Source organism: Hibiscus syriacus, unplaced genomic scaffold, assembly GCF_006381635.1.
Source record: "Hibiscus syriacus cultivar Baekdansim isolate YM2019G1 unplaced genomic scaffold, ASM638163v2 tig00113724_pilon, whole genome shotgun sequence".
Taxonomy (NCBI): domain Eukaryota; kingdom Viridiplantae; phylum Streptophyta; class Magnoliopsida; order Malvales; family Malvaceae; genus Hibiscus; species Hibiscus syriacus.
The window spans coordinates 2029180-2049831 of NW_024063470.1; the positions used below are offsets into that span (position 1 = coordinate 2029180).

General features: G+C 33.9%; 1 protein-coding gene across 1 annotated transcript; it reads left to right on the forward strand.

Moving 5' to 3' along the window:
* Positions 1-1049: 1049 nt before the first annotated feature.
* LOC120187273 (transcription factor TCP14-like) lies at positions 1050-2423 on the forward strand. The gene has a single exon (XM_039191025.1). The coding sequence runs from the start codon at positions 1050-1052 to the stop codon at positions 2253-2255; it is 1206 nt and encodes a 401-aa protein (XP_039046956.1). The 3' UTR covers positions 2256-2423.
* Positions 2424-20652: the final 18229 nt, after the last annotated feature.

Below are 20652 nucleotides of genomic sequence, written 5' to 3' on the forward strand. Positions count from 1 at the left end.
TAGCTTGTAATTTAAATTTTGAGTTCAAATAATTATATGTATTGTAATAGTTAAAAAGATTTATAAACATATAATATTTTATAATCATCTAAGATTATTTAAAAAAAACTTGTAATCCCTTGTTGAAAAAAACTACTTTTTTCACATGCGTTTCAGACAATCCAAGGGATTTTACAGCAAACAAAGTCTTAGTCCAAAGTGATTGCTTTTAGTTGTCATTAATCAGCAAAAGGGGGCCAAAAATTGATCAAAGATATGATCTTTTTCTTTTGTAAACCCAACAATTGGGTGGAGAGGAATCCCAAAGTGCACCCCAAACAAAGGTTGAGAACAAAAAGCAAATGCTAAAGGCAAATCGAAATGATTACATGAATGAGATTAGGGTCCTTTTTGATAAAGTCTTTTAAGGTAAATTACTTATTTTATCATTAATTATCATTTTTGTTTTATTTAGGTCACTTCACTATTTTTTTTTAAATCATCACTAACGTATAATTCTATTTTTTTATCACTCGTCGTTAAAAAACTAACAATAATATTGATGCATCATCATAACCTAATTTCATGTCATCAATGAAATAAACCACATCGACAATTTTATTTATTTTTAATTACAAATAATTAAAATAAATTAAAATATAATAGTAAATATCATTATAAAAGATAATTGAATAACTAAAATAATATGGTCAAAGTAAGTGGATAATTAAAGATAATTTACCGCAAAATCTTTTATTATAATTTTGACTTGGGATGGGGTCACCATTGTCTTTATGGATTGAATGATAAAAAAAGGGCACCCTCACGTGGAATCTGAACCAATGTGTCTGTCGGTCCAACCACATTAACATTACCCCACATTATATTTACTTTTTATTTTATTTTATATGAAAAAACATAACCATATGATATAATTCTCAAGGGAATTCCAAGCCAAAATTATACTAATAAAAAACTATCTGTCACCGTCATCACAAGAAGTAATCTTTCATAAAGAAAAAGGAAGCGCATTAGAGGAAACACCTGTATTATACTACTTTCATGGTATCATGGAAGGAGGAGGTAACGATGGTAATCAACTCCACCACCACCGCCACAGCCACCAGCTTTATCAACTTCACCATCATCAGCACCGCCCTGATTTTCCATTCCAATTGCTGGAGAAAAAAGAAGAAGATAACAGCCAGCATTGTTCCTCCCTTACTTTCCCTTCCGTGGCACCTTCCTCTTCCTCCGCTGATCAATCTAACACAAGCGGTTCCATTTCGACCCTCCAAATCTCGCCGGAACCTCCCAAGAAACCGCCTCCCAAAAGTACTTCGACCAAGGACCGACACACCAAGGTCGAGGGACGCGGTCGTAGGATCCGCATGCCGGCCCTTTGTGCCGCTAGGGTTTTCCAGCTCACCCGTGAACTAGGCCATAAATCCGAAGGCCAAACCATCGAGTGGCTACTCCAACAAGCTGAACCGGCTGTGATCGGCGCCACGGGTACTGGCACTATCCCAGCAAATTTCACCTCCCTTAATGTCTCCCTCCGTAGCTCCGGATCCAGCATGTCGGTTCCTTCTCAGTTTCGAGCCTCGGGTTTAAACTCCAATTTTTCTATGCGACAACGCCGAAGTTTTTTCCCCGGAATCGGACTCGAAATGACGCCGACATTCCTCAACTTCCAACCTAGTACGACCAGCAGTAGTAACTTGAACTTCATGCTCCCGCCCAAGCAAGAGTTTCGTGACAACGATGGTACAGCTTCAATGGAAAATATATCAGACACTGAAGGTGCTCTAGGAAGAAAAAGACGAGCATATCAAGATTTATCTTCACAACATCAAATGGGAAGTTGCTTGTTGCAGTCGAGCACGGCGGCGAGTCAGACTCAGATTCCGGCGAATTTTTGGATGGTTACTAATCCTAATAATCAAATTATGAGCGGTGATCCTATATGGACGTTTCCAACGGTTAATAACAGTGGTTTGTATAGGGGCACTATGTCTAGTGGGTTGCATAATTTCATCAACTTCCCAACGCCAATGGCCTTATTGTCAGGTCAACAATTGGGTTCAGGTGGCTCTGCTAGTGGTGGTGGTGGCGGCATAAATGAAGGGCATTTGAATATATTAGCAGGATTGAATCCTTATCGGCAAGTTCCGGGCACCGGCATATCGGAGTCACAAGCAAGCGGGTCACATTCACACCACGGCGGAGTTGATGGCGGCGATGTTCGACATGATTCTACTAGTCATCACTCCTAGAGATAATCATCATCATTCATCACCATGCATCATCCCTTTTCTTCTTTTGATTAGTTGTGTAATTTGATGTGTATCACACGTGAGGTTTGATTGCTCTCTGAAAAAAAATGTTTCGTTTTATTTATTATTATTAAAAAAAAAGAAATAATTTTGTCTGTGTGATTAATATGGGCCATTTTAGGGTTTGATGGAAAGTAATAAAAACAGAGGAGGAGGAGGAGACAGTGTTCATATTAATTTATTACATTTAATTTTCTAATTTCATTTCATCCTTTGTTTTTTTTTTTTTCGATTTTTTAGAAGGCAAGAAGTAAAAATGCCTTCGCTTGTGGAATTATAAATTTGTTTAGTGATTTTGGAATTTTTTTCTTGAATTTATTAAATTTAATGTCTGAATAATTTTGAAAAATATAAGAAATAATTTAGGTAAATTATACATTTAGTATCTAAATTATTAATTTTATTTTGTTTTGACTCCCAAAATTTATAATAACTTGTAATAAAATGTAATAATATATTTAATTTTAAAATTTCAGCCATGACCAAATTATATAGGAGACAATATGATTAAATTATAAGAATTAAAAATATCAAATTAAAAAATAAATTAAATTTACAATTTATGCATATAATAAAGAGACTAATGACATAATTTGACCTAACAAAATAAATAACTATCTTTCATGTTAGGACTAAATTTTTAAAATTTGAAAAGTATAAGAATTAGAAATAAACAAATTAGAATACAAAGACTGAATTCATAATTTGCATATAGTATAAAGACTAATAAGATAATTTGACTTTTTTGTTTATCCTATATATATATATCAAAACTTTATGCTAATTATATGAATTTAAAATTATAGATAACTATTTGAACAAATAGTAAAATTAAATATTTGAATTCCAATCACTGCAACATATTTTTTTTAAACAAATGTAGTTGTTTTTGTTTTATGTTTCATTCTGATTAATTTAGATTGACTCGTATTGCATACTTGATTTTGGTGGGTGAGTATCATACCGAAATTTTTTGTATACACAAGAACTCAAACTCAAGACCTACTTAAATGATATTAAGCTGCTTGCCACTTGAACTAACCCGTTAGTCAAATTTAACTTTAGTAACTCAAATTAATGGATTAAGATATAAATGATAGAAAATATTATTAGATTTAGATTCGAATTAAAGTAATATTTTGTATATTTATTACAAATAATAAATTAATCTAGACTTAAAAACATTTAAATAATTTCAAAGCCTGTGTAGATAATTAAAGTTTAACTCTAGATCTATAAGTAGTTGGATGCATCATCATTATTGCTGCTGGTAAATCAACCATGATGAAATTATTAAATTCCAATAATTTTGTTTTTAATTTCTCTATCTAAATCCTTCTATGTACCAATAAGCACGATTGCCTTACTAAAGGTATATATCACATTAATCGTTGGTTCCATATAAAGAAATAAACCTCACATGAAAAGGTTTAATTATTATTGATACTTTTAGAGTAATTATTAATGATTTTAATAAATGATATTCATGTAAATGTCAAAATGCATTATGTTTGAGCTGGGATGACGTTAGACAAGTAATTATCACATAAATTTAATTTTTTCTCTATATTTTTTAATTCTAAATATTGAACTTAGTTTTTATTACTAGAAAACCTAATTAACACATACAATGTATATAGGTTGAAATTAAGATTCCAATGTGTAACCGCCTAAACTCGTATTGACTAAAATGCTACATTAAGCTACTGAGGCAACCATTAAAATTTAAAACTTTTTTCATTTCCATTTAAAACAAAATATGTTTATCAAAATAGACATCCTTAACAGTTATAAAAACACTTTTATAAACCAAAACTCCTAACACATAGTGTTGAGTCAATCAAACCAATGGAATGGACAAGAGGGGGTGAATTGGTAATTAAAAGATCGATGAAAGCTTTTTGCAAGAAAATGAAAAATTAGACACAAACAATTTTAGAGTGGTTCAACTTCTTCAATGAAGTTTACATCCACTACCTTAGCTTCTACACTAAGAATTTCAACAAATTCACTAATTTGTTCAAACCTTTTAGGACAAGGTATAACCTTACAAGACACTTGGACTTATACCCAAAGTCTCAAGTGTACAACTCTTCCTAAGAAGAAATTACAAATAACAAACTTTGAAAAATCCCTTACAAGGAATGTGTTTACACAATTTATAACAAATAAAACACTTGAAATAATGTTTGAGATATTGACTTGATTTTTTTACTCTTTGTGATTGTTTTGGCTTTCTCTTTGATCTTTTGTCTTCACATATGACTTGAAATCTTGTTTTCATACCCCCTTGATTCAATTATAGCCGTTTGAGTTGTTGAAGTAAATAGAGCCGTTGGGATGAAATTTCCCACAATAAATGCTGCCAAGACGCCTTGAGTATCGATACTTTTGTTTGGAGTATAGGTACTACCTGTATTAAATACAAAATTCTAGTCGTTGGGGAGAGGGGAGTATCAGTACTCTACTTAGAGTATCAATATCGATACTTGCACAATATTGGTACCAAAATAGCCTAATGGAATTTGCATTTGTCAAAAGCATTACGGGAATATCGATACTACATGGTTAAAAATTGATTTTTTGACTCGATTAAAATACAAAACCATTTGTAAAAAAAGTTTGAAAATTATTTTCAGTATATGACTTGAAATTTTTAAAAGAGTAAAGAATAAAACAAAATTTTTGGCTTTTCATATTCGAACCATTGAATCAAATATAAGCTTGAAAACTGAATAAAAAATAATGTTAAAATTTCTTTAAAAATATTAATTTTTAGTATATCAAAATATCAAAGCATGGTTCAACTATCTCCTTTTTTGATATAACAAAACCTTTTAAAAATTTTAAGATTTTCTTGAAAATAAATGCTCCCCTTACTCTAACATTTCTACTCTTTTTGTTAAATAAAAAAGTTTAAACAATATATAAATACAAGATGTGAAGATCAAATTTTCCAAAAAAGGTTAGTCAACATAAATAATATCCTTAAGAAAAAATATGATCATAATAAAAAATAAGCATGTCTCAAATATAAAAAACCATAAAATCAGAATGAGCATCCAAGTATCCATAAATATCCATAAAAATATCCAAATCATCGAAATCCACAACCAAAGTATGCAAACTAACATCCAAATATGAAAGATAAAAATATCCAACAATAACTAAATGCAAGATCAAACATGAGCAAATAACAAGCAATCATATAGAAAAACGATCAGACATCTGAAAGAGGAGGATCACGATCCGAAGGCGAAGTGCGAAAGGAAGAAAAATTGTGTGAAAGAGCGTCGATCCTATCCGTCACCGTGCCGAATCTAGCAAGAAAATCACTTTGTGAGTCCACATCCATTGCCTCCAATGACAACTGTCGAGCAGTAATCTTAGAAACTTGAGTCCCCAAAGTTGAAAAGTGAGACTCCAAAGAAGCAAACCATATATCTATCGTCTCCATGAAAGTCTGGAAGTAAGGAAGCATCATACTCGCATCTTCACCACCGAATCGAGGTGGATCGCCAGGAACGCGAATCACTAGATCATCAATATCGTGCATCACATCATCATCCTAAGAATGAGGTGCACAAAATGAAGAATCATGTAACGCCCTGATTCCGGGTTAGTAGTGACGGGTAAACCCGAATAAGTTTTAATTAGGCTAAGAGACTATTTAGATGAGTTGGATTAAGTTTGATTTGTTCTAGTTCATCTTGAGCCTAATAAGGCATAAAAGGGGTGCCTTTGAATTGGGCATGAATGGACAAAGAATAAGAGTGAAAATAACCCTTAAATTATTTTAAAGGCTGAATTCCATCAAAAGATGGTGATGTCAATGATAGAGAACTCCCATTCCACTTTTTCTTCATCTTCGTCTTATTCCTTTCAATATTCAAACTATATCTCTTCCTTTGGTATCTTGAGAGAGGAAAAGTTGAGAACTTTGTGAGTTTCATCCATTGTTGAAGAATTCCAAGGTAAGAATTGAAATACTCACCCTATAAGCTTTCACCCATGTATTGTTTTCAAGCTTTAGCTATGGAAGACCATAAGTGAGGTTTAAAATGTGTTTTAGGTTTTAGGGTTCTTTAGTGTTCCCAATCTATTTCTAGAGATTATAAGTCATATTTATAACATTATTAAGCCTCTAGATGAGTTAGTAACTCATTTTATTACTTGTGATTAGTGAAAGAGGTGGGGGAAAGCTCTAAGGGCAAATGCAAGGAGAAGCTTATTCTTGGATGAACTCTAAGTGCTAGATTGCAGCTTATGACTAAGGTAACACACCTATAACTATTCTATACCATGTGTAGGTCATTTCTTGTGTTTTCTTGCTTGTATGAGTTTTTTGAGCATGTTGTACAAAAATTCGTATGATCATGGTTTAGATGTTTTTAGGGTATATGAAGCATGCTAAATGACATACTATGGTCCCCTACAACTCCTATAAGGTATACAAAATGTTTAATAACCTTAGAAGAGTAAATGGTTGAGTTGTTGGTTGTATTTTTATGGAAAATAAAGGTGTTCTAGGCTCGAGTATCGATACTAGATGAACATTACCGATATTTTTCTTCCTGTAGCTAAAAACAAAGGCATTTTGAGTTGAGAGTATCAATACCAGTACATATGGTATCGATACTGCCCCCTAAGTATTGATACTCTGCGCTTGATATCGATATTGATATAGTCATTTAGATTCTATTAGCTACTTTTGATATCAGTACTAATGGGAGTATCAATATTGCAGGTAGGTATCGATACTCCCAGTAGAAGTATCAATACTAGGGGTATTTTCCAAAACATCAAACCCATTTTTAGTATCGATACTCAGGGAAGTATCGATACCCTAAGGCCAATATTGATACTAAATTTCCAGTTCTATTACCTTCGTCATTGTTTGGATAGAAAGCTGGTTAAATATCAATTGTTTTGAGAATGAGGTTAAGAGTCATAGGGACCTCTCTAATAAGATTAAAAGTGGAATAACTAATAAACTTCAATAATTATATTGAGAACAACATAAACTAAGATGACATAACACTTGCCTTGTATAACGTTTAGGAAACAATAAGGACACTCGAACCACTTTAGATATATGAAGATCATCTTGTGTGGTTAGACATATAGATGTGTTAAGTAAGTGGTTATGACTTTAAATGCTAATTGGACATAAGCTCTTTTGCTAAGTTACCTGAGATGCGTGTCAAATACTATAAAGAGTAGACTAGTATGGCATATGCTCCGATGCTATGTGACCCCAGAGGCATCCTAAATACTGGGCAATGAGGGCCTTTCTAGATGAAATTTTGATGTTGTGTGACCTGGGTCATATCTAAGGTACCTTGAGTAGGATAAAGTGGTTTGAGTTGGATATGCTATGTGACCCTTCAACTACACCATGATACCTACTTTTGTCGTGTGTTGGATTGATTACATATTCATGCTTATACTTGTTTGTATGTCCATGTGATGAATGCATATATTATGATTGAGTTATTTGTGTGGCATTGAGCTTGTTATCTTAGTGTTCAAAATGTGTTCCATCCGCAGGTTCTTAGGATGAAGTATTGAGGAGCTATTGCCAATCATAACTTTTAGTTTGGTTTATTCTTATCAGAGTACGTCTTGGATTCTTAGTAGTGGCATGTACTTCAGAGGAACCTTATTTGTATTTGAGTTGTAAACTCTATTTATTAAACATATGTATTTTGGTATTATGATGGAGTTCTTATTTTGTAAACACTAAATGACAATGTTTTAAAATCATGTTTATGGTTATGAGTTTGATTTAATCATGTTGATTGTCGTTTTGAAAGAAAAATTTTGGGTTAGCCACTTTGGTGGTCTCGTGTAAGGTTTAGTCTATTAATCTTTGGGTTAGACTAGATTAGGATATTATAATTAATGATATTAGAGTGTCAGTCTTAGTCTTTCCTAGGACCCACGAGTTAGAGTCAATAGGTCCCAGTAAGTACATGCCTTTAAAGTGTCATGAGTGCTTAAAATCTGGAATGCCGATCCTAACCTCTTTCATTTTGAATTTCATATTATTGGTCGAAGATACTGCTCCTAGTAATGAGGGAAAGGATAAGAGTCGCGTGTCACTAGTGGATGAGCTAGGTGACGAGTTTGTGTTAGACTCGATGGAGTTTAAAGTTCCAGTCGATGAGGTAACCTTCTGTTGCGATCTAATCTAAGCCTTGAGGCACAAAACGCATTTTATTCTGAGAGCATGCATCGCTCCACCCAAGCCTCCCACTCCTCTCATTGCATCTACGCAAGAGTCACCAGTTGAGAGACTCTGTCAGTACAAGATGATGAATTTTTATGGTTCTAGAGAGGATGACCCATAGTTGTAGACTAGTGGTTGAGAGACCCTACGCACCCTGTCCCATCTTCACCTCACTCCTGAGTGAAACTTGGAGTGCATCACCGTACTGCTAAAGGATGATGCAATCAATTGGTGAGAGACAATTGAGTTAACATTGGAGCCCAAGCGTCCTATAGGAGAGTACTTTCTGTCTGAGTTCTGGAAGAAATATATTAGAGAGGCCCATGCTGATAATTTGAGGATGCAGTTCACTCAGCTGACTCAGGGCGACAAATCAAGGATTGAATATGAAAGGGACTTCCTCTGTTTGAGCTGGTATGCACCGAACTGGTAGCTAACGAGGACTTAAGGTGTCAGAGGTTTAGGGAGGGCCTCCACCTGGATATTCATACTTAGCTGGAAGCCAATCCCTTGAGGGTTTTTACCAAGCTCACTCGTCAAGCTAAATTATTTGAGAGGGTTCAGAGGATAAAAGCTATGGTGATGAGCAGTTTTGTAGGGAAGAGTCAAAGGGCTTCTGAATTGGCTAGGTCATATCAAGCTCTGGTAAATAGAGCCAAAGATTCTCAGGTGTCTTAGAGATCCCCTCAGTAGACACCCAGAGTCAGATTATACTTCAAACTGTGAAGGTAAGTCATAGTGTAGGAGGAGACCTTTAGCTTCAGCTTCAGTGGTGAGTGTCAATCTTCAGCTTCAATGGTGAGTGTCAGTACGCATCTAACCATTGAACTAACATTGGAACTCATCGCCGTGATCGGCTGGGTTCATGCCAAGAGTGGCTTTAAGGCAGTTTGCTATGAGAGCTCAGGAGGAACACTACGATGTGATTTCAAGTATCTTTACAATGTTTTCTAACTACATTAGTGGATCCGGAGTCTACTCATTCATATATGTATTGATCTTGATCGTGATATACCTATTGTTGAAGATATGGTTCTAAGTATCTAGCCCTTTATGATTATATGTATTTGTAGACAAGATCCACTATTGTTGTCCCTTAGAGGTTTAAGGTGAAACCTTTATAGTCGATTTGATGAAACTACCCTTTTGAGAGTTTGACGTAATTTTAGGCATGGGTTAGCTTACCGAGCATGATGAGAGTTTGAGGTATAAAGCGAGGCAACTCAAGCTAAAAAAGGTTGATGGAGCAAAGTAGTAATGAGTAATGATCTCGAGTGCATATTCTGAATTATTTCTTCATTGACAACTTGGAGGTTGTTAGATCAAGGTTGTGAGGCGTTCCTAGCACACATAGTTGACTCAAAGGTTCAAGGCCTAATGTTAAGAGATATTTGAGTCATATGTGATTTCCTGGATATGTTTTCGAAATAGTTTTCAAGGTTAATGTTGGATCGAGATTGGAATTCGGAATAGAAGTTTTTCTAAGATCAACACCCGTGTCTATTGCTCCTTACCGTATGGAACCGACAGAGTTGAGGGAGCTTAAAATCTAACTCTATGAATTCATAGAAAAAGGCTTCATCGGACTGAGCACCTCTTATTAAGGTGTACCGGTCTTATTTGCAAAGAAGAAGGATGAATCGATGAGGTTGTGCATTGATTATCGATAGTTAAACAAGCTGACTATGAAGAACCGATATCACCTCCCAAGGATTGAAGAAATCTTTTACCAACTTAGGGGATCTTCTGTGTTTTCTAAAATTGATTTAAGGTATGGTATTATCAATTAAAAGTCAAGGATGTCAATGTAACAAAGACAACTTTCATGACTCGATATGGACACTACAAATTTCTAGTAATGCCAATTGGGCTCACCAACGCCCCGAAAATATTCATTGACCTAATGAACCATGTTTTCCATATGTATCTCGACCAATTTGTAGTAGTGTTCATTAATGATATTCTTGTGTATTCACAGTCAGAAAAAGAGTACGACCGTCACCTTCAGATTGTGTTGCAAATACTTAGAGAGCGTTAACTTTATGCCAAGTACAACAAGTGCGAGTTCTAGTCGTCATAAGTGAATTTTCTAGGCCACGTATATCTGAAGACGACATTAGAGTGGATCCCAAAAGATTTGAGCCATAGTTGAGTGGGACCGCTAAGAAATATGTTAGAGGTACGTAGTTTTTTAGGCATTGTTGGGTATTACCATCGTTTCGTCAAGGGGTTATCTATGATAGCTGCTTCCATGGATAAATTACTTCAGAAAGGGGTTCCATTTATATGGATGATAAGCATCAGGAAATCTTTGACCGGTTGAAGTCTATCTTAACCAAAGCACCCGCTTTGACCTAACCAGAATCTGGCAAGGATATACCGTGTTTAGCAATGCTTAGCTAAATGACTTAGGGTGTGTCCTAATAAAAGAAGGGAATTTTTTGGCTTATGCATCTCATTAACTCAAGCCACACGAACTTAACTATCTCATCCATGATTTGGAACTTGCTGCAATAGTTTTTGCCTTAAAGATTTGGATGCACTACTTGTTCGGGGAGAAATGTTACATCTTTACTAATCACAAAATCCTCAAATACTTACGTAAAAGAGTTGAATTTGATACAACGCATATGGGTAGAGCTTTTTAAAGATTATGATTATGTTATTGACTATCACATTGGGAAAGTGAATATGATCGTAGATACTCTAAGTCAGATGTCGATGATAGAGTTACGGGCTTTACTAGCATGCATGGTTTGTCTAGGGATAGAGGTTTACTATCGGAGCTAAGAGTAGAGCCTAAACTAGTAAGCATAGTAAAAGAATACAAATTTCATACGACAAGCTGAAATATCAGATATAACAAGTTCACTAAGGTTTGGTACCCGATTTTAAGTTAAGAGATGAGGACATGTTGTACTTTCACGATGTTTTGTGCATTTTATCAGATGAACAATTGTGTAACAAGATTTTACATGAGACACATTGTAGTATGCTTTTCATTTACTCCGAAAGTAATAAGATGTACTAATAACTCTGCCAATTATTGTTGGTGGTTGGGTATGAAGCGAGAGGTGTCTGAGTTCATCTTCAAGTGTTTGGCTTGCCAACAAGTAAAAATGAAACATCAGGGTCTCTCAGGCCTACTTCAACCTATTTAAATCCACCATGTAAGTGGGATAAGATGACCATGGATTTCGTGATGGGTTTACCATGGGTAACAATGGATAGACTAACCAAGATTGCTCGCTTCCTCCCAATTAGAATGGACTTCACCTTGGAAAGGTTGACTCATCTTTATATACGTGAGGTAATGAGGTTACATGAGGTACTGAAGTCAATCATTTCTGATCGAGACCTGCATTTTACCTCAAGATTTTAGAAGGTACTTCATGAAACCTTAGGAACCTGAGTGCATTTTAGTATCATTTTCTACCCACAGTCTGATAGTCAGTTAGAAAGAGTAATTTGGATCTTTGAGGACATGCTTAGTTGTAGCGTCTTGAATTTCGAGGGTAGTTGGGAGGATCATATTTCGTTGGTAGAGTTCACCTACAATAATAGTTATAAATATAACATCCAAATGGCTCCCCACGAAGCCTTGTATGGCCGGAAGTGCAGGACTCCCTTATGTTGGACAGAGCTGAGTGAGAAAAAGTTGGTCAGCCCGGACTTGATCAGGGTGGTAGAAGAGAAATTTAGTTAATTCAAGTGAGACATAAGGAGGCTTTTGATAGACAAAGGTCTTATGCAGACTTGAAGAATAAAGATATAGAGTTTCGTGAAAAGGTATTCCTCATGGTATCACCTTGGAAAAGGGTACTTCAGTTTGGGTGGAAAAGGAAATTAACTTCGTATTTGATTGGACCTTATGAGATTTTAGAGAGGGTTAGACCCTGGCTTAATTACTAGCCTTACCATAAGATGGAGCGCATCCATAATGTTTTCTACGTGTTGATGCTTAGAAGGTATCGTTTTGACCCATCCCATATCATTACATTGGAGCATCTCGAGGTGAGCCAAGATTTGACCTATAAAGATGAACTGATAAAGATATTGGATCGAGAGGTTAAGGATCTAAGAAAAAAGCTGGCCTCATTAGTGAAGGTTCTATGAAACAACCATGGTATGGAAGAAGCAACTTGGGAAACTGAAGAAGACATGCAACTTCAGTATCCATATCTTTTTCTATTTAGGTAAAATTTAAGGAAGAAATTTCTTTTTAGGAGGGGAGAGTTGTAACGCCTCGATTTTTTGGTTAGTAATTACAGGTAAAACCGAGTGAGTTTTAATTAGGACAAAAGACTATTTAGATGTGTTGGATTAATTTTGACTTATTCTCGTTGGGATTGAGCCCAATAATGCATAAAAGAGGTGTCTTTGAATTGGGCATGAAAGGACAAGTACTAGGAGTGAAAAATAACCTCTAAATTGTTTCAAAGATTAAATTCCATAAAAAGATGGTGATGTCAATGGTAAGGACCTCTCATTCCTCTTTTCCTTCATCTTTTTACTCTTCCTCTCCATATTCATACTCTCTCTCTTCATTTGGTATCTTGAGAGAGGAAAATGTGAGAACTTTGTGAGTTTTATCCATTGTTGAAAAAGTCCAAGGTGAGGTTTAATTTGAGTTTTGGGTTTTAGGATTCCTTAGTGTTCTTAATCCATTTCTAGAGATTAGGAGTCACATTTCTAACCTTCTTAACAGAGGTGTTCTGGGCTGAAGATCGGAACTAGATGATTAATACCAATATTATTCTTCATGTAGCAAAAAACAAAGGCATTTTGAGGTGAGAGTAATGATACCCGTACATGTGGTATCAATACTGCCCCACGAGTATTGATACTCTAGGCTTAGTATCGATACTAATATAGGCATTTGAATTCCAGTAGCTACTTTTGGTATCGGTACTCATGGGAGTATCGATATTGTAGGTATCGATACTCCCAATAGAAATCGATACTGGGGGTATTTTCCAAAACATTGAATTTATTTTTGGTATCGATACATGGGGAAGTATCGATACCCTAAGGCCAACATCGATACTGAAAGGCTATTGTCAGTACCATCGTCATTGTTTGGATAGAAAGTTGATTAAATATCTATTGTTATGGGAATAGGTTAAGAGTCATATGGACATCTTTAATAATTTTGAAAGTGGAATAACTAATAAACTTCAATAATTATATTGAGAACCACATAAACTAAGATGACATAATACTTGATTTGTGTAATGATCGAGAGACGATAAGGACACCTGTACCATTTTAGATGTACGTCGATTTTCTTACGTTGTTAAACATCCGAATGTGTTAGGTTAGTGCTTATGCACTTTAAATGCTAGTTGGATGTAGGGTCCAATGCTAAGTGACCCTGGAGGTGTCCCAATTATTTCGTGGAGTATACTTGTAGTGAGTAGGCTCTAATGCTATGTCACCCCTAAGGCGTCATATGTATTGGGCAATGAAGGCCTTTCTATATAAAGATTATGATGATGTGTGACTCGAGTCTTATCTAAGGTACCTTGAGTAGGATAAAGTGGTATAAGTCTTGAGATGCTATGTGATCCTCTAAGTAAACCATGATTTATACTTTTGTCGTGTCTTGGATTGATTGCATGTTCATGCTTATACTTGTTCGCATGCCTATGTGATGAATTCATATAGTATGTTAGAGTTATTTGCGTGGCACTAACTTTGTGAGCTCAACTTTCCAAATTTGTTTTCGTTGGATTGAGGAGTCATCACCAATCGTAACTTCTGCTTTGGATTATTTTGATTAGAGTACATCTTAGATACTTTGTAGTGGCATGTACTTCACAAGGATATTATTTGTATTTGAGTCAAAAATTGTATTTATTGTACTTGTGTATTTTGATTTTATGACGGAGCTCCTATTTTGTAAACACTGGTTACTTCCCTTTTCTTGTCCAAGTTGTCCCAATCTTCTCACACCCCAATGTATGAAGAGATTTAAGATCGATTTAGGAGGACAAGGGTATAGTAGGATTTTGATCGACATTGATGCCGTCTTTAACAAAGAAATGGCTAAGGAGACATCCATAAACTAAAGTATCAAATTTATTAGATTGAAAGCTATATATGGTATTGACAAGCTAACCAAAGATAATTGGGGGGATTTTTTTATTTATTTTTATTTTAAAAGCAATGGATCCGCCAAAGGTCTATGGAACGAAGGGAGGAGAACTTACCTCCGGATGGTCGAAACCACCAAGAGATAATGAGATGGAAGAATCACTCATGAATGTCTAAGGTATTGACACTATTGTCAACCACATAAGGGGAATCTACATGATCTTTCTCATTTTCGATACCTTTAACCTTTAAACCTAAATCTTGGGCAATGGAATTGACATCAATGTGAATGTATTAGCCCATGAGATAGTAACGAATACTAACAGTACGACTTTGGGCTTAACCAAAAACACAAATAACATTTGAATATAAAATGTGAACAAGCTATTGATAGATAACATGTTTGATTTTAAAAGTTTTGTCGAACTTTCACGACTTGAGAATCATAATATATTTAAAGTTAAGCTCGGTCATGGCGGAAAGGGAGGGCATACGTTCACTTCTAAGAGGAAATGTCTCAAAAGTAGCCGTATATCGCTTAAGAAGGTTGGTATTACCCGATTTATTAAAACAAGAGTTGAAAGTTTTAGTTCATCTGGGTCTTTGTTTGGGTTAGGAATATGGTTAGGAGGTGGATTTTGAGGAGGTGCACGGAGATGAGGATAGGCTTGGGAAGAACGAGGTCTTTTAGAATTTTTGAGATAAAATCGGGATAGACAAGCCTACAAAAAAAACAATATATATATAAGCGAACATCAATCCCGAAACTCAACATGAGTCCACGATTCAAGGTATTGAAAAAATAAATAGAACTAATGAGTTTAACGATTTATACATATATTCACATATTAATATATGTGTAATTGTATTGAAAACAATAAATATATAATATATATAAATAAGTATAATGCATATATACTTAAAAAATGTAAGTAAAAAAACATATGTATATAGATGTGATAACGTGTGTGTGTAAATGTATGTAAACAAGAAAATAACAAAAAAAACTTTTTGTTTTTTTAATTCAAAATATATGTAAAACAATTGAAAATTAGTAATGAAAAGCGGTAGACATTGATGCGAAAATGATGTATTTTCCTAGTCCATATATTGGTTCAAAGTAAAATAGTAGAAAAAATCATCCTAAATTTGAAAAAATAGGGTTCAAAATTTTTTTACTTTGATTTGTTGAAATAAGATGGAATGAGTGATGTCAGCATGATTTTGAAAAATAGATGGCGAATTTTTTTAGAGAGGGGAAGTATTTTTTATGGCGATATGTTTATGGTTTTGAGAAAATGAAAAATTTTGGGGATTTTAAGTGTTTTAACACAAATCTGACCTTGAGTATCGGTACTCATTAAAATGAGTATCGATACTCTTACGCTGAAGGAGTTGGTATCGATACTATCGATACTCCTAATGATGCTATAAGAACACTATCGATACTTGGTGAATAATATCGATACTAAGGAATAACACTATCGATATTGGAAGAACAATATCAATACTAAATGCACGAAATGGTAAAAAAAATGTAGCAAATAAGTCATAAGAAGTCATTTTTATCACAAACTAAGAACATACAAAACACATGACCATATGAGACATAGAATTAAGACCAAGATACAAGCATTCATTCATTCATACATGATTTAACAACAAAAATACCTATGAATTCTAAAGTTGCATGAATTTTTAGTTAAGGTACAACAAAAGGTCAAAAGTCATAATGCATACTTTAGGGAATTAATAATGGTATAGGTAACTCTAAATTGGGAAGGAAAACATGTTTAAACAAACAAATACACATTTAAGCATACTTTGAACTCTTCATCAATTTTAATGAAAAATCCTAAACTCCCCCTAACTAATTACATGGTAGGCATCAAATAAGTTATTTATCATGCTTTTTCATAAAATCATAAAAGTGCATAAAACATTTAAACATAAAGTCAAGGTAGGTTTGTTAAATATAATTCTCTCCTAAGTGCCCAAATTTTTTCCTTAATTAAAGGTTTTGTAAAGATATCCACTACTTGATGCAAAGTGTCTACATACTTTAGAACTAGAGATGCACATAGCCGGATTTAAATCCGATCCGGATCGGATGAAAACCGATCCGATTTTTTCACCAAACCAAAAAACCGGTTTATAAAAAAACTGGTTTGGATCATAACCGATTTGGAGGGCCGAATGATGTAACCAGTTTCGATTTGAAAAAACCGGTTTTTTAAAAAAACTGGATATAAAAAAACCGATTTTAATATTATTAAATTTACATCGTCATCATTTGCAACAAAGTTTACGATAATTGAAATACTAAATACTTCCAAGTTCGATAAATTCAAATACTTAAAAACTTCCAAGTTTGATAAATTTAAATACTTAAAAACTTCCAAGTTCGATAATTGAAACAAAGTTTACGATAATTGAAATAAAATTTAAAAATAAACTACATCGCCATCTCTTCTTCATCATCTTTGCCTTCTTCATTTGGAGGGGATATTCCAAGTTCGACTTCTTCAATGTGTAAGTTTGCTTCCAAATCGACATCAATTGCATCTTCTAGGGTGGTGATATGTTGCTTCCGAGCCGCTCTATCCAAATAATCCTTCAAACAAATATATACTTCCACCAACTCGGGACTTAGTCTTGATCTCCGTTGCGATATAACCCTGCCACTAACAGAAAAAGAGGATTCCAAAGCTACCGTAGAAGCTTGGATGGTTAGTAAATCACGGGCCATGGCGGCTAGAATCGGAAATTGTGCTTCTTTTTCTTTCCACCAAGCCAAAATATCCAAACTTTCAAACTCTTCAAATGCCATTTTTGATAGAAAATCGCATGACATGTAATTTCCCAACTAGCAACTTGAGGTAGTAGTACGTGATCGTTTGGATTGAGAATTTACAAGAGTGTTAAAAAGTGACAAATTTATGTTACTTGGACGTCTACTAGATGATTCCGCATTCGTTCTCATTTGATCATGTATTACACTACTTGATCCGTATTTAGTTAAATAAATTGCAAACATGTCTCAAAAAAATTTGTTAAAATAATTTATTTGGTTTTGAACAAAGTTGGGTTCATCATCGGTTAGATTAAAAGCAAACGCAATTTGTTCAATTAGTGTTTCAACCCCGCCAACATTTAACGTTGGGTTTAAAGCGGCGACTCATGTAAAAATGGGCGGAATCTCCTTAAAATATTTTAAAAGTTTTTCCTTCATTGCAAAGCCAATTTCTTGAAAAACTTCGGTTTCAAATTCAAAGTCATTTAGTCGGGTAGCCAACAAAAATATTTGATTAAGAACCAACGGGCTAGTAGGGTAATAAACACCAGATAAAAAAGTTGTTGCATTTTTAAAAACCCCAAGTAAATCAGTTATTTTAGCTATAGTTTCCCAATTCGAATCCGGATAATTGTTTGGGACATGGCCCCTCTCGAAAAGCTGATCGTGAAATGTTTGCAATGTTTCCCTTTGCCTTAAGGCGGTATGCATCATCATCCAAGTTATACTAACCAGTTTTAAAATATCTGATCCGGTTTAAAAAAAGGTTTTTCACAAAACCAGTTTCGGATATTTTTTTCTCAAAATCGGATATTCGGATTTTTTGTGCACCTCTATCTAGAACTATATCTTCTTTGAGACATGATCTTTAATGAAATGATGCCCAATTTTAACATGCTTAGTTCTAGAATGTTTGATGGGAGTTTTAGTAAGACAAATATAAGTAGTATTGTAAAACTTTATAGAGACAATATCTACATCAATTTCATAGTCCATGAGTTGTTGTTTCATCCATAAAACTTGAGCACAACAACTACCGATCGAAATGTATTATACATTCGTGGTTGATAATGCTACGCTATTTTTTTAAAACCATAAAATCAATATACTACCTAGAAATTGACAAGTACCAGAAGTATCTTTCCTATCTAATTTACAATCTCCATAATTCGCATCCAAGAAAGAATACAAGCTAAAATTAGAGTCTCTAGGATACCAAATTCCTATACTAGGAGTGTCTCTTAGGTATCTATAGATCATCTTAATGACTTGTAAATATGTTTCTTTAGGACATGATTGAAATCTAGCACATAAGAAAATACTAAACATAATGTATGGTCTACTTGTAGTAAGATAAAATAATGATCCAATTGTAGACCTATAAAGTTTAACATCTACACACTTACCTTCCTCATCCTTGTCAAGCTTTATAGATAAGCTCATAGGAGTGGCTTGGGGTTTCACATCCTCCAATCCAAACTTCTTAAGCATATATTTGATGTACTTTGCTTGATTGATGAAGATATCATCTTTCCTTTGCTTGATTTGAAGCCTTAAGAAAAATAAAAGCTCCACCATCATGCTCATCTCAAACTCGTCTTGCATTAACTTAGAAAATTCTTGGCAAAAAAATATCATTAATAGATCCAAAAATAATATCATCAACATAAATTTGAATTGCTAATAAATCTTTAACTTTACTTTTTATAAATAATGTAGTTTCAACATTTCCTTTTGAAAAACCTTTTTCAACAAGAAAATCCGACAATCTTTCATACCAAGCTCTAGAAGCTTGTTTTAAACCATATAAAGTTTTTGTCAATTTAAAAACATAATTTGGAAATTTTGAATCCTCAAAACTAGGAGCTTTTTCTACATACACTTTTTCTTTTCTAAAACCATTTAGAAAAACACTTTTAACATCCATTTTGTATAAAGTAAAATCATTATAACATGCAAATGCTAATAATATTCTAATGGCCTCTATCCTAGCTATGGGAGCATAAGATTCAACAAAATATATTCATTCTTCTTGAGTATACCCTTGAGCAACAAGTCTATCCTTGTTCCTCACTAAATTACCATCTTCATCTAATTTATTCTTAAATATTCATTTAGTACCTATAGTAGATTTGTCACTAGGCATTTCAACTAATGCCCATACTTGACTTCTCTCAAATTGTTTTAACTTATCTTGAATAGCCATAATCCAATGTTCATCATTTAATGCTTCTTTAATATTCTTAGGTTCTATGCATAAGATAAATGAAATAAAATTACAAATGTTTTAAAGAAGATCTAGTGGTTACCCCTTGGGATGAATCACCCAAAAATTTCACCACCTTTGACATAGTTGTACTCTTTTAGGGAGAAGACCTCATTTTTCTCTAGAGTTAGATTTTTTGAGAGCATCTTGAGGTTGCACATCCTTTATATGTTTCAATTATGATTCACCAACTTCATTTGAGTTTATGATAACTACATCATCATCAATATAAGAATCATTCCTCATAAGGGGGTTATCATCGAAACAACATGAATAGACTCTTTTACCACTATATTTATTTTATTAAAAACTCAATAACTTTTTGCATCAAATTTGCCAAGATTGTTTTTTCATAATTTAAAATAAAACACTTACACCCAAAAGGATAAAAATAGCTAATGGTAGGTTTTTAAGTTCATATGGAATTTTCTTCAAAATAGTTCTAATCATTATTCTATTTATAATATAGCAAGCGGTGTTTGTGGCTTTCATCCAAAAATATTTTGGCAAATTATTTTCACAAAGCATGGTTCTAACAATTTCCTCTAAAGTTATATTTTTCCTCTCAACAAATTTATTTTGTTAAGGGGTTTTAGGGGCTAAAAATTATGGTTAATACCATAAGAGTTGCAAAAATCCTCAAAACCAAGATTTTGAATTTCGATTCCATGGTTACTCCTAACACTATAAATCGAGTAACCTTTTTCATTTTGGGTTATTTTAAAAAATGTGATGAATTTATCTAAATCTTCATCCTTAGTACTTAAAAAAACTCATGTTAATCTAGAGTAATAATCAACAAACACAAAAACATATTGATTTCCACCCAAGATAGTAGTCCTAATACGTCCAAATAAATTAATATGGATCAATTGTAACACTCTACTATAGGAAACATCATTAATTTATTTAAAGGAAACTCTTTTATGCTTACCCTTAGCACATACAT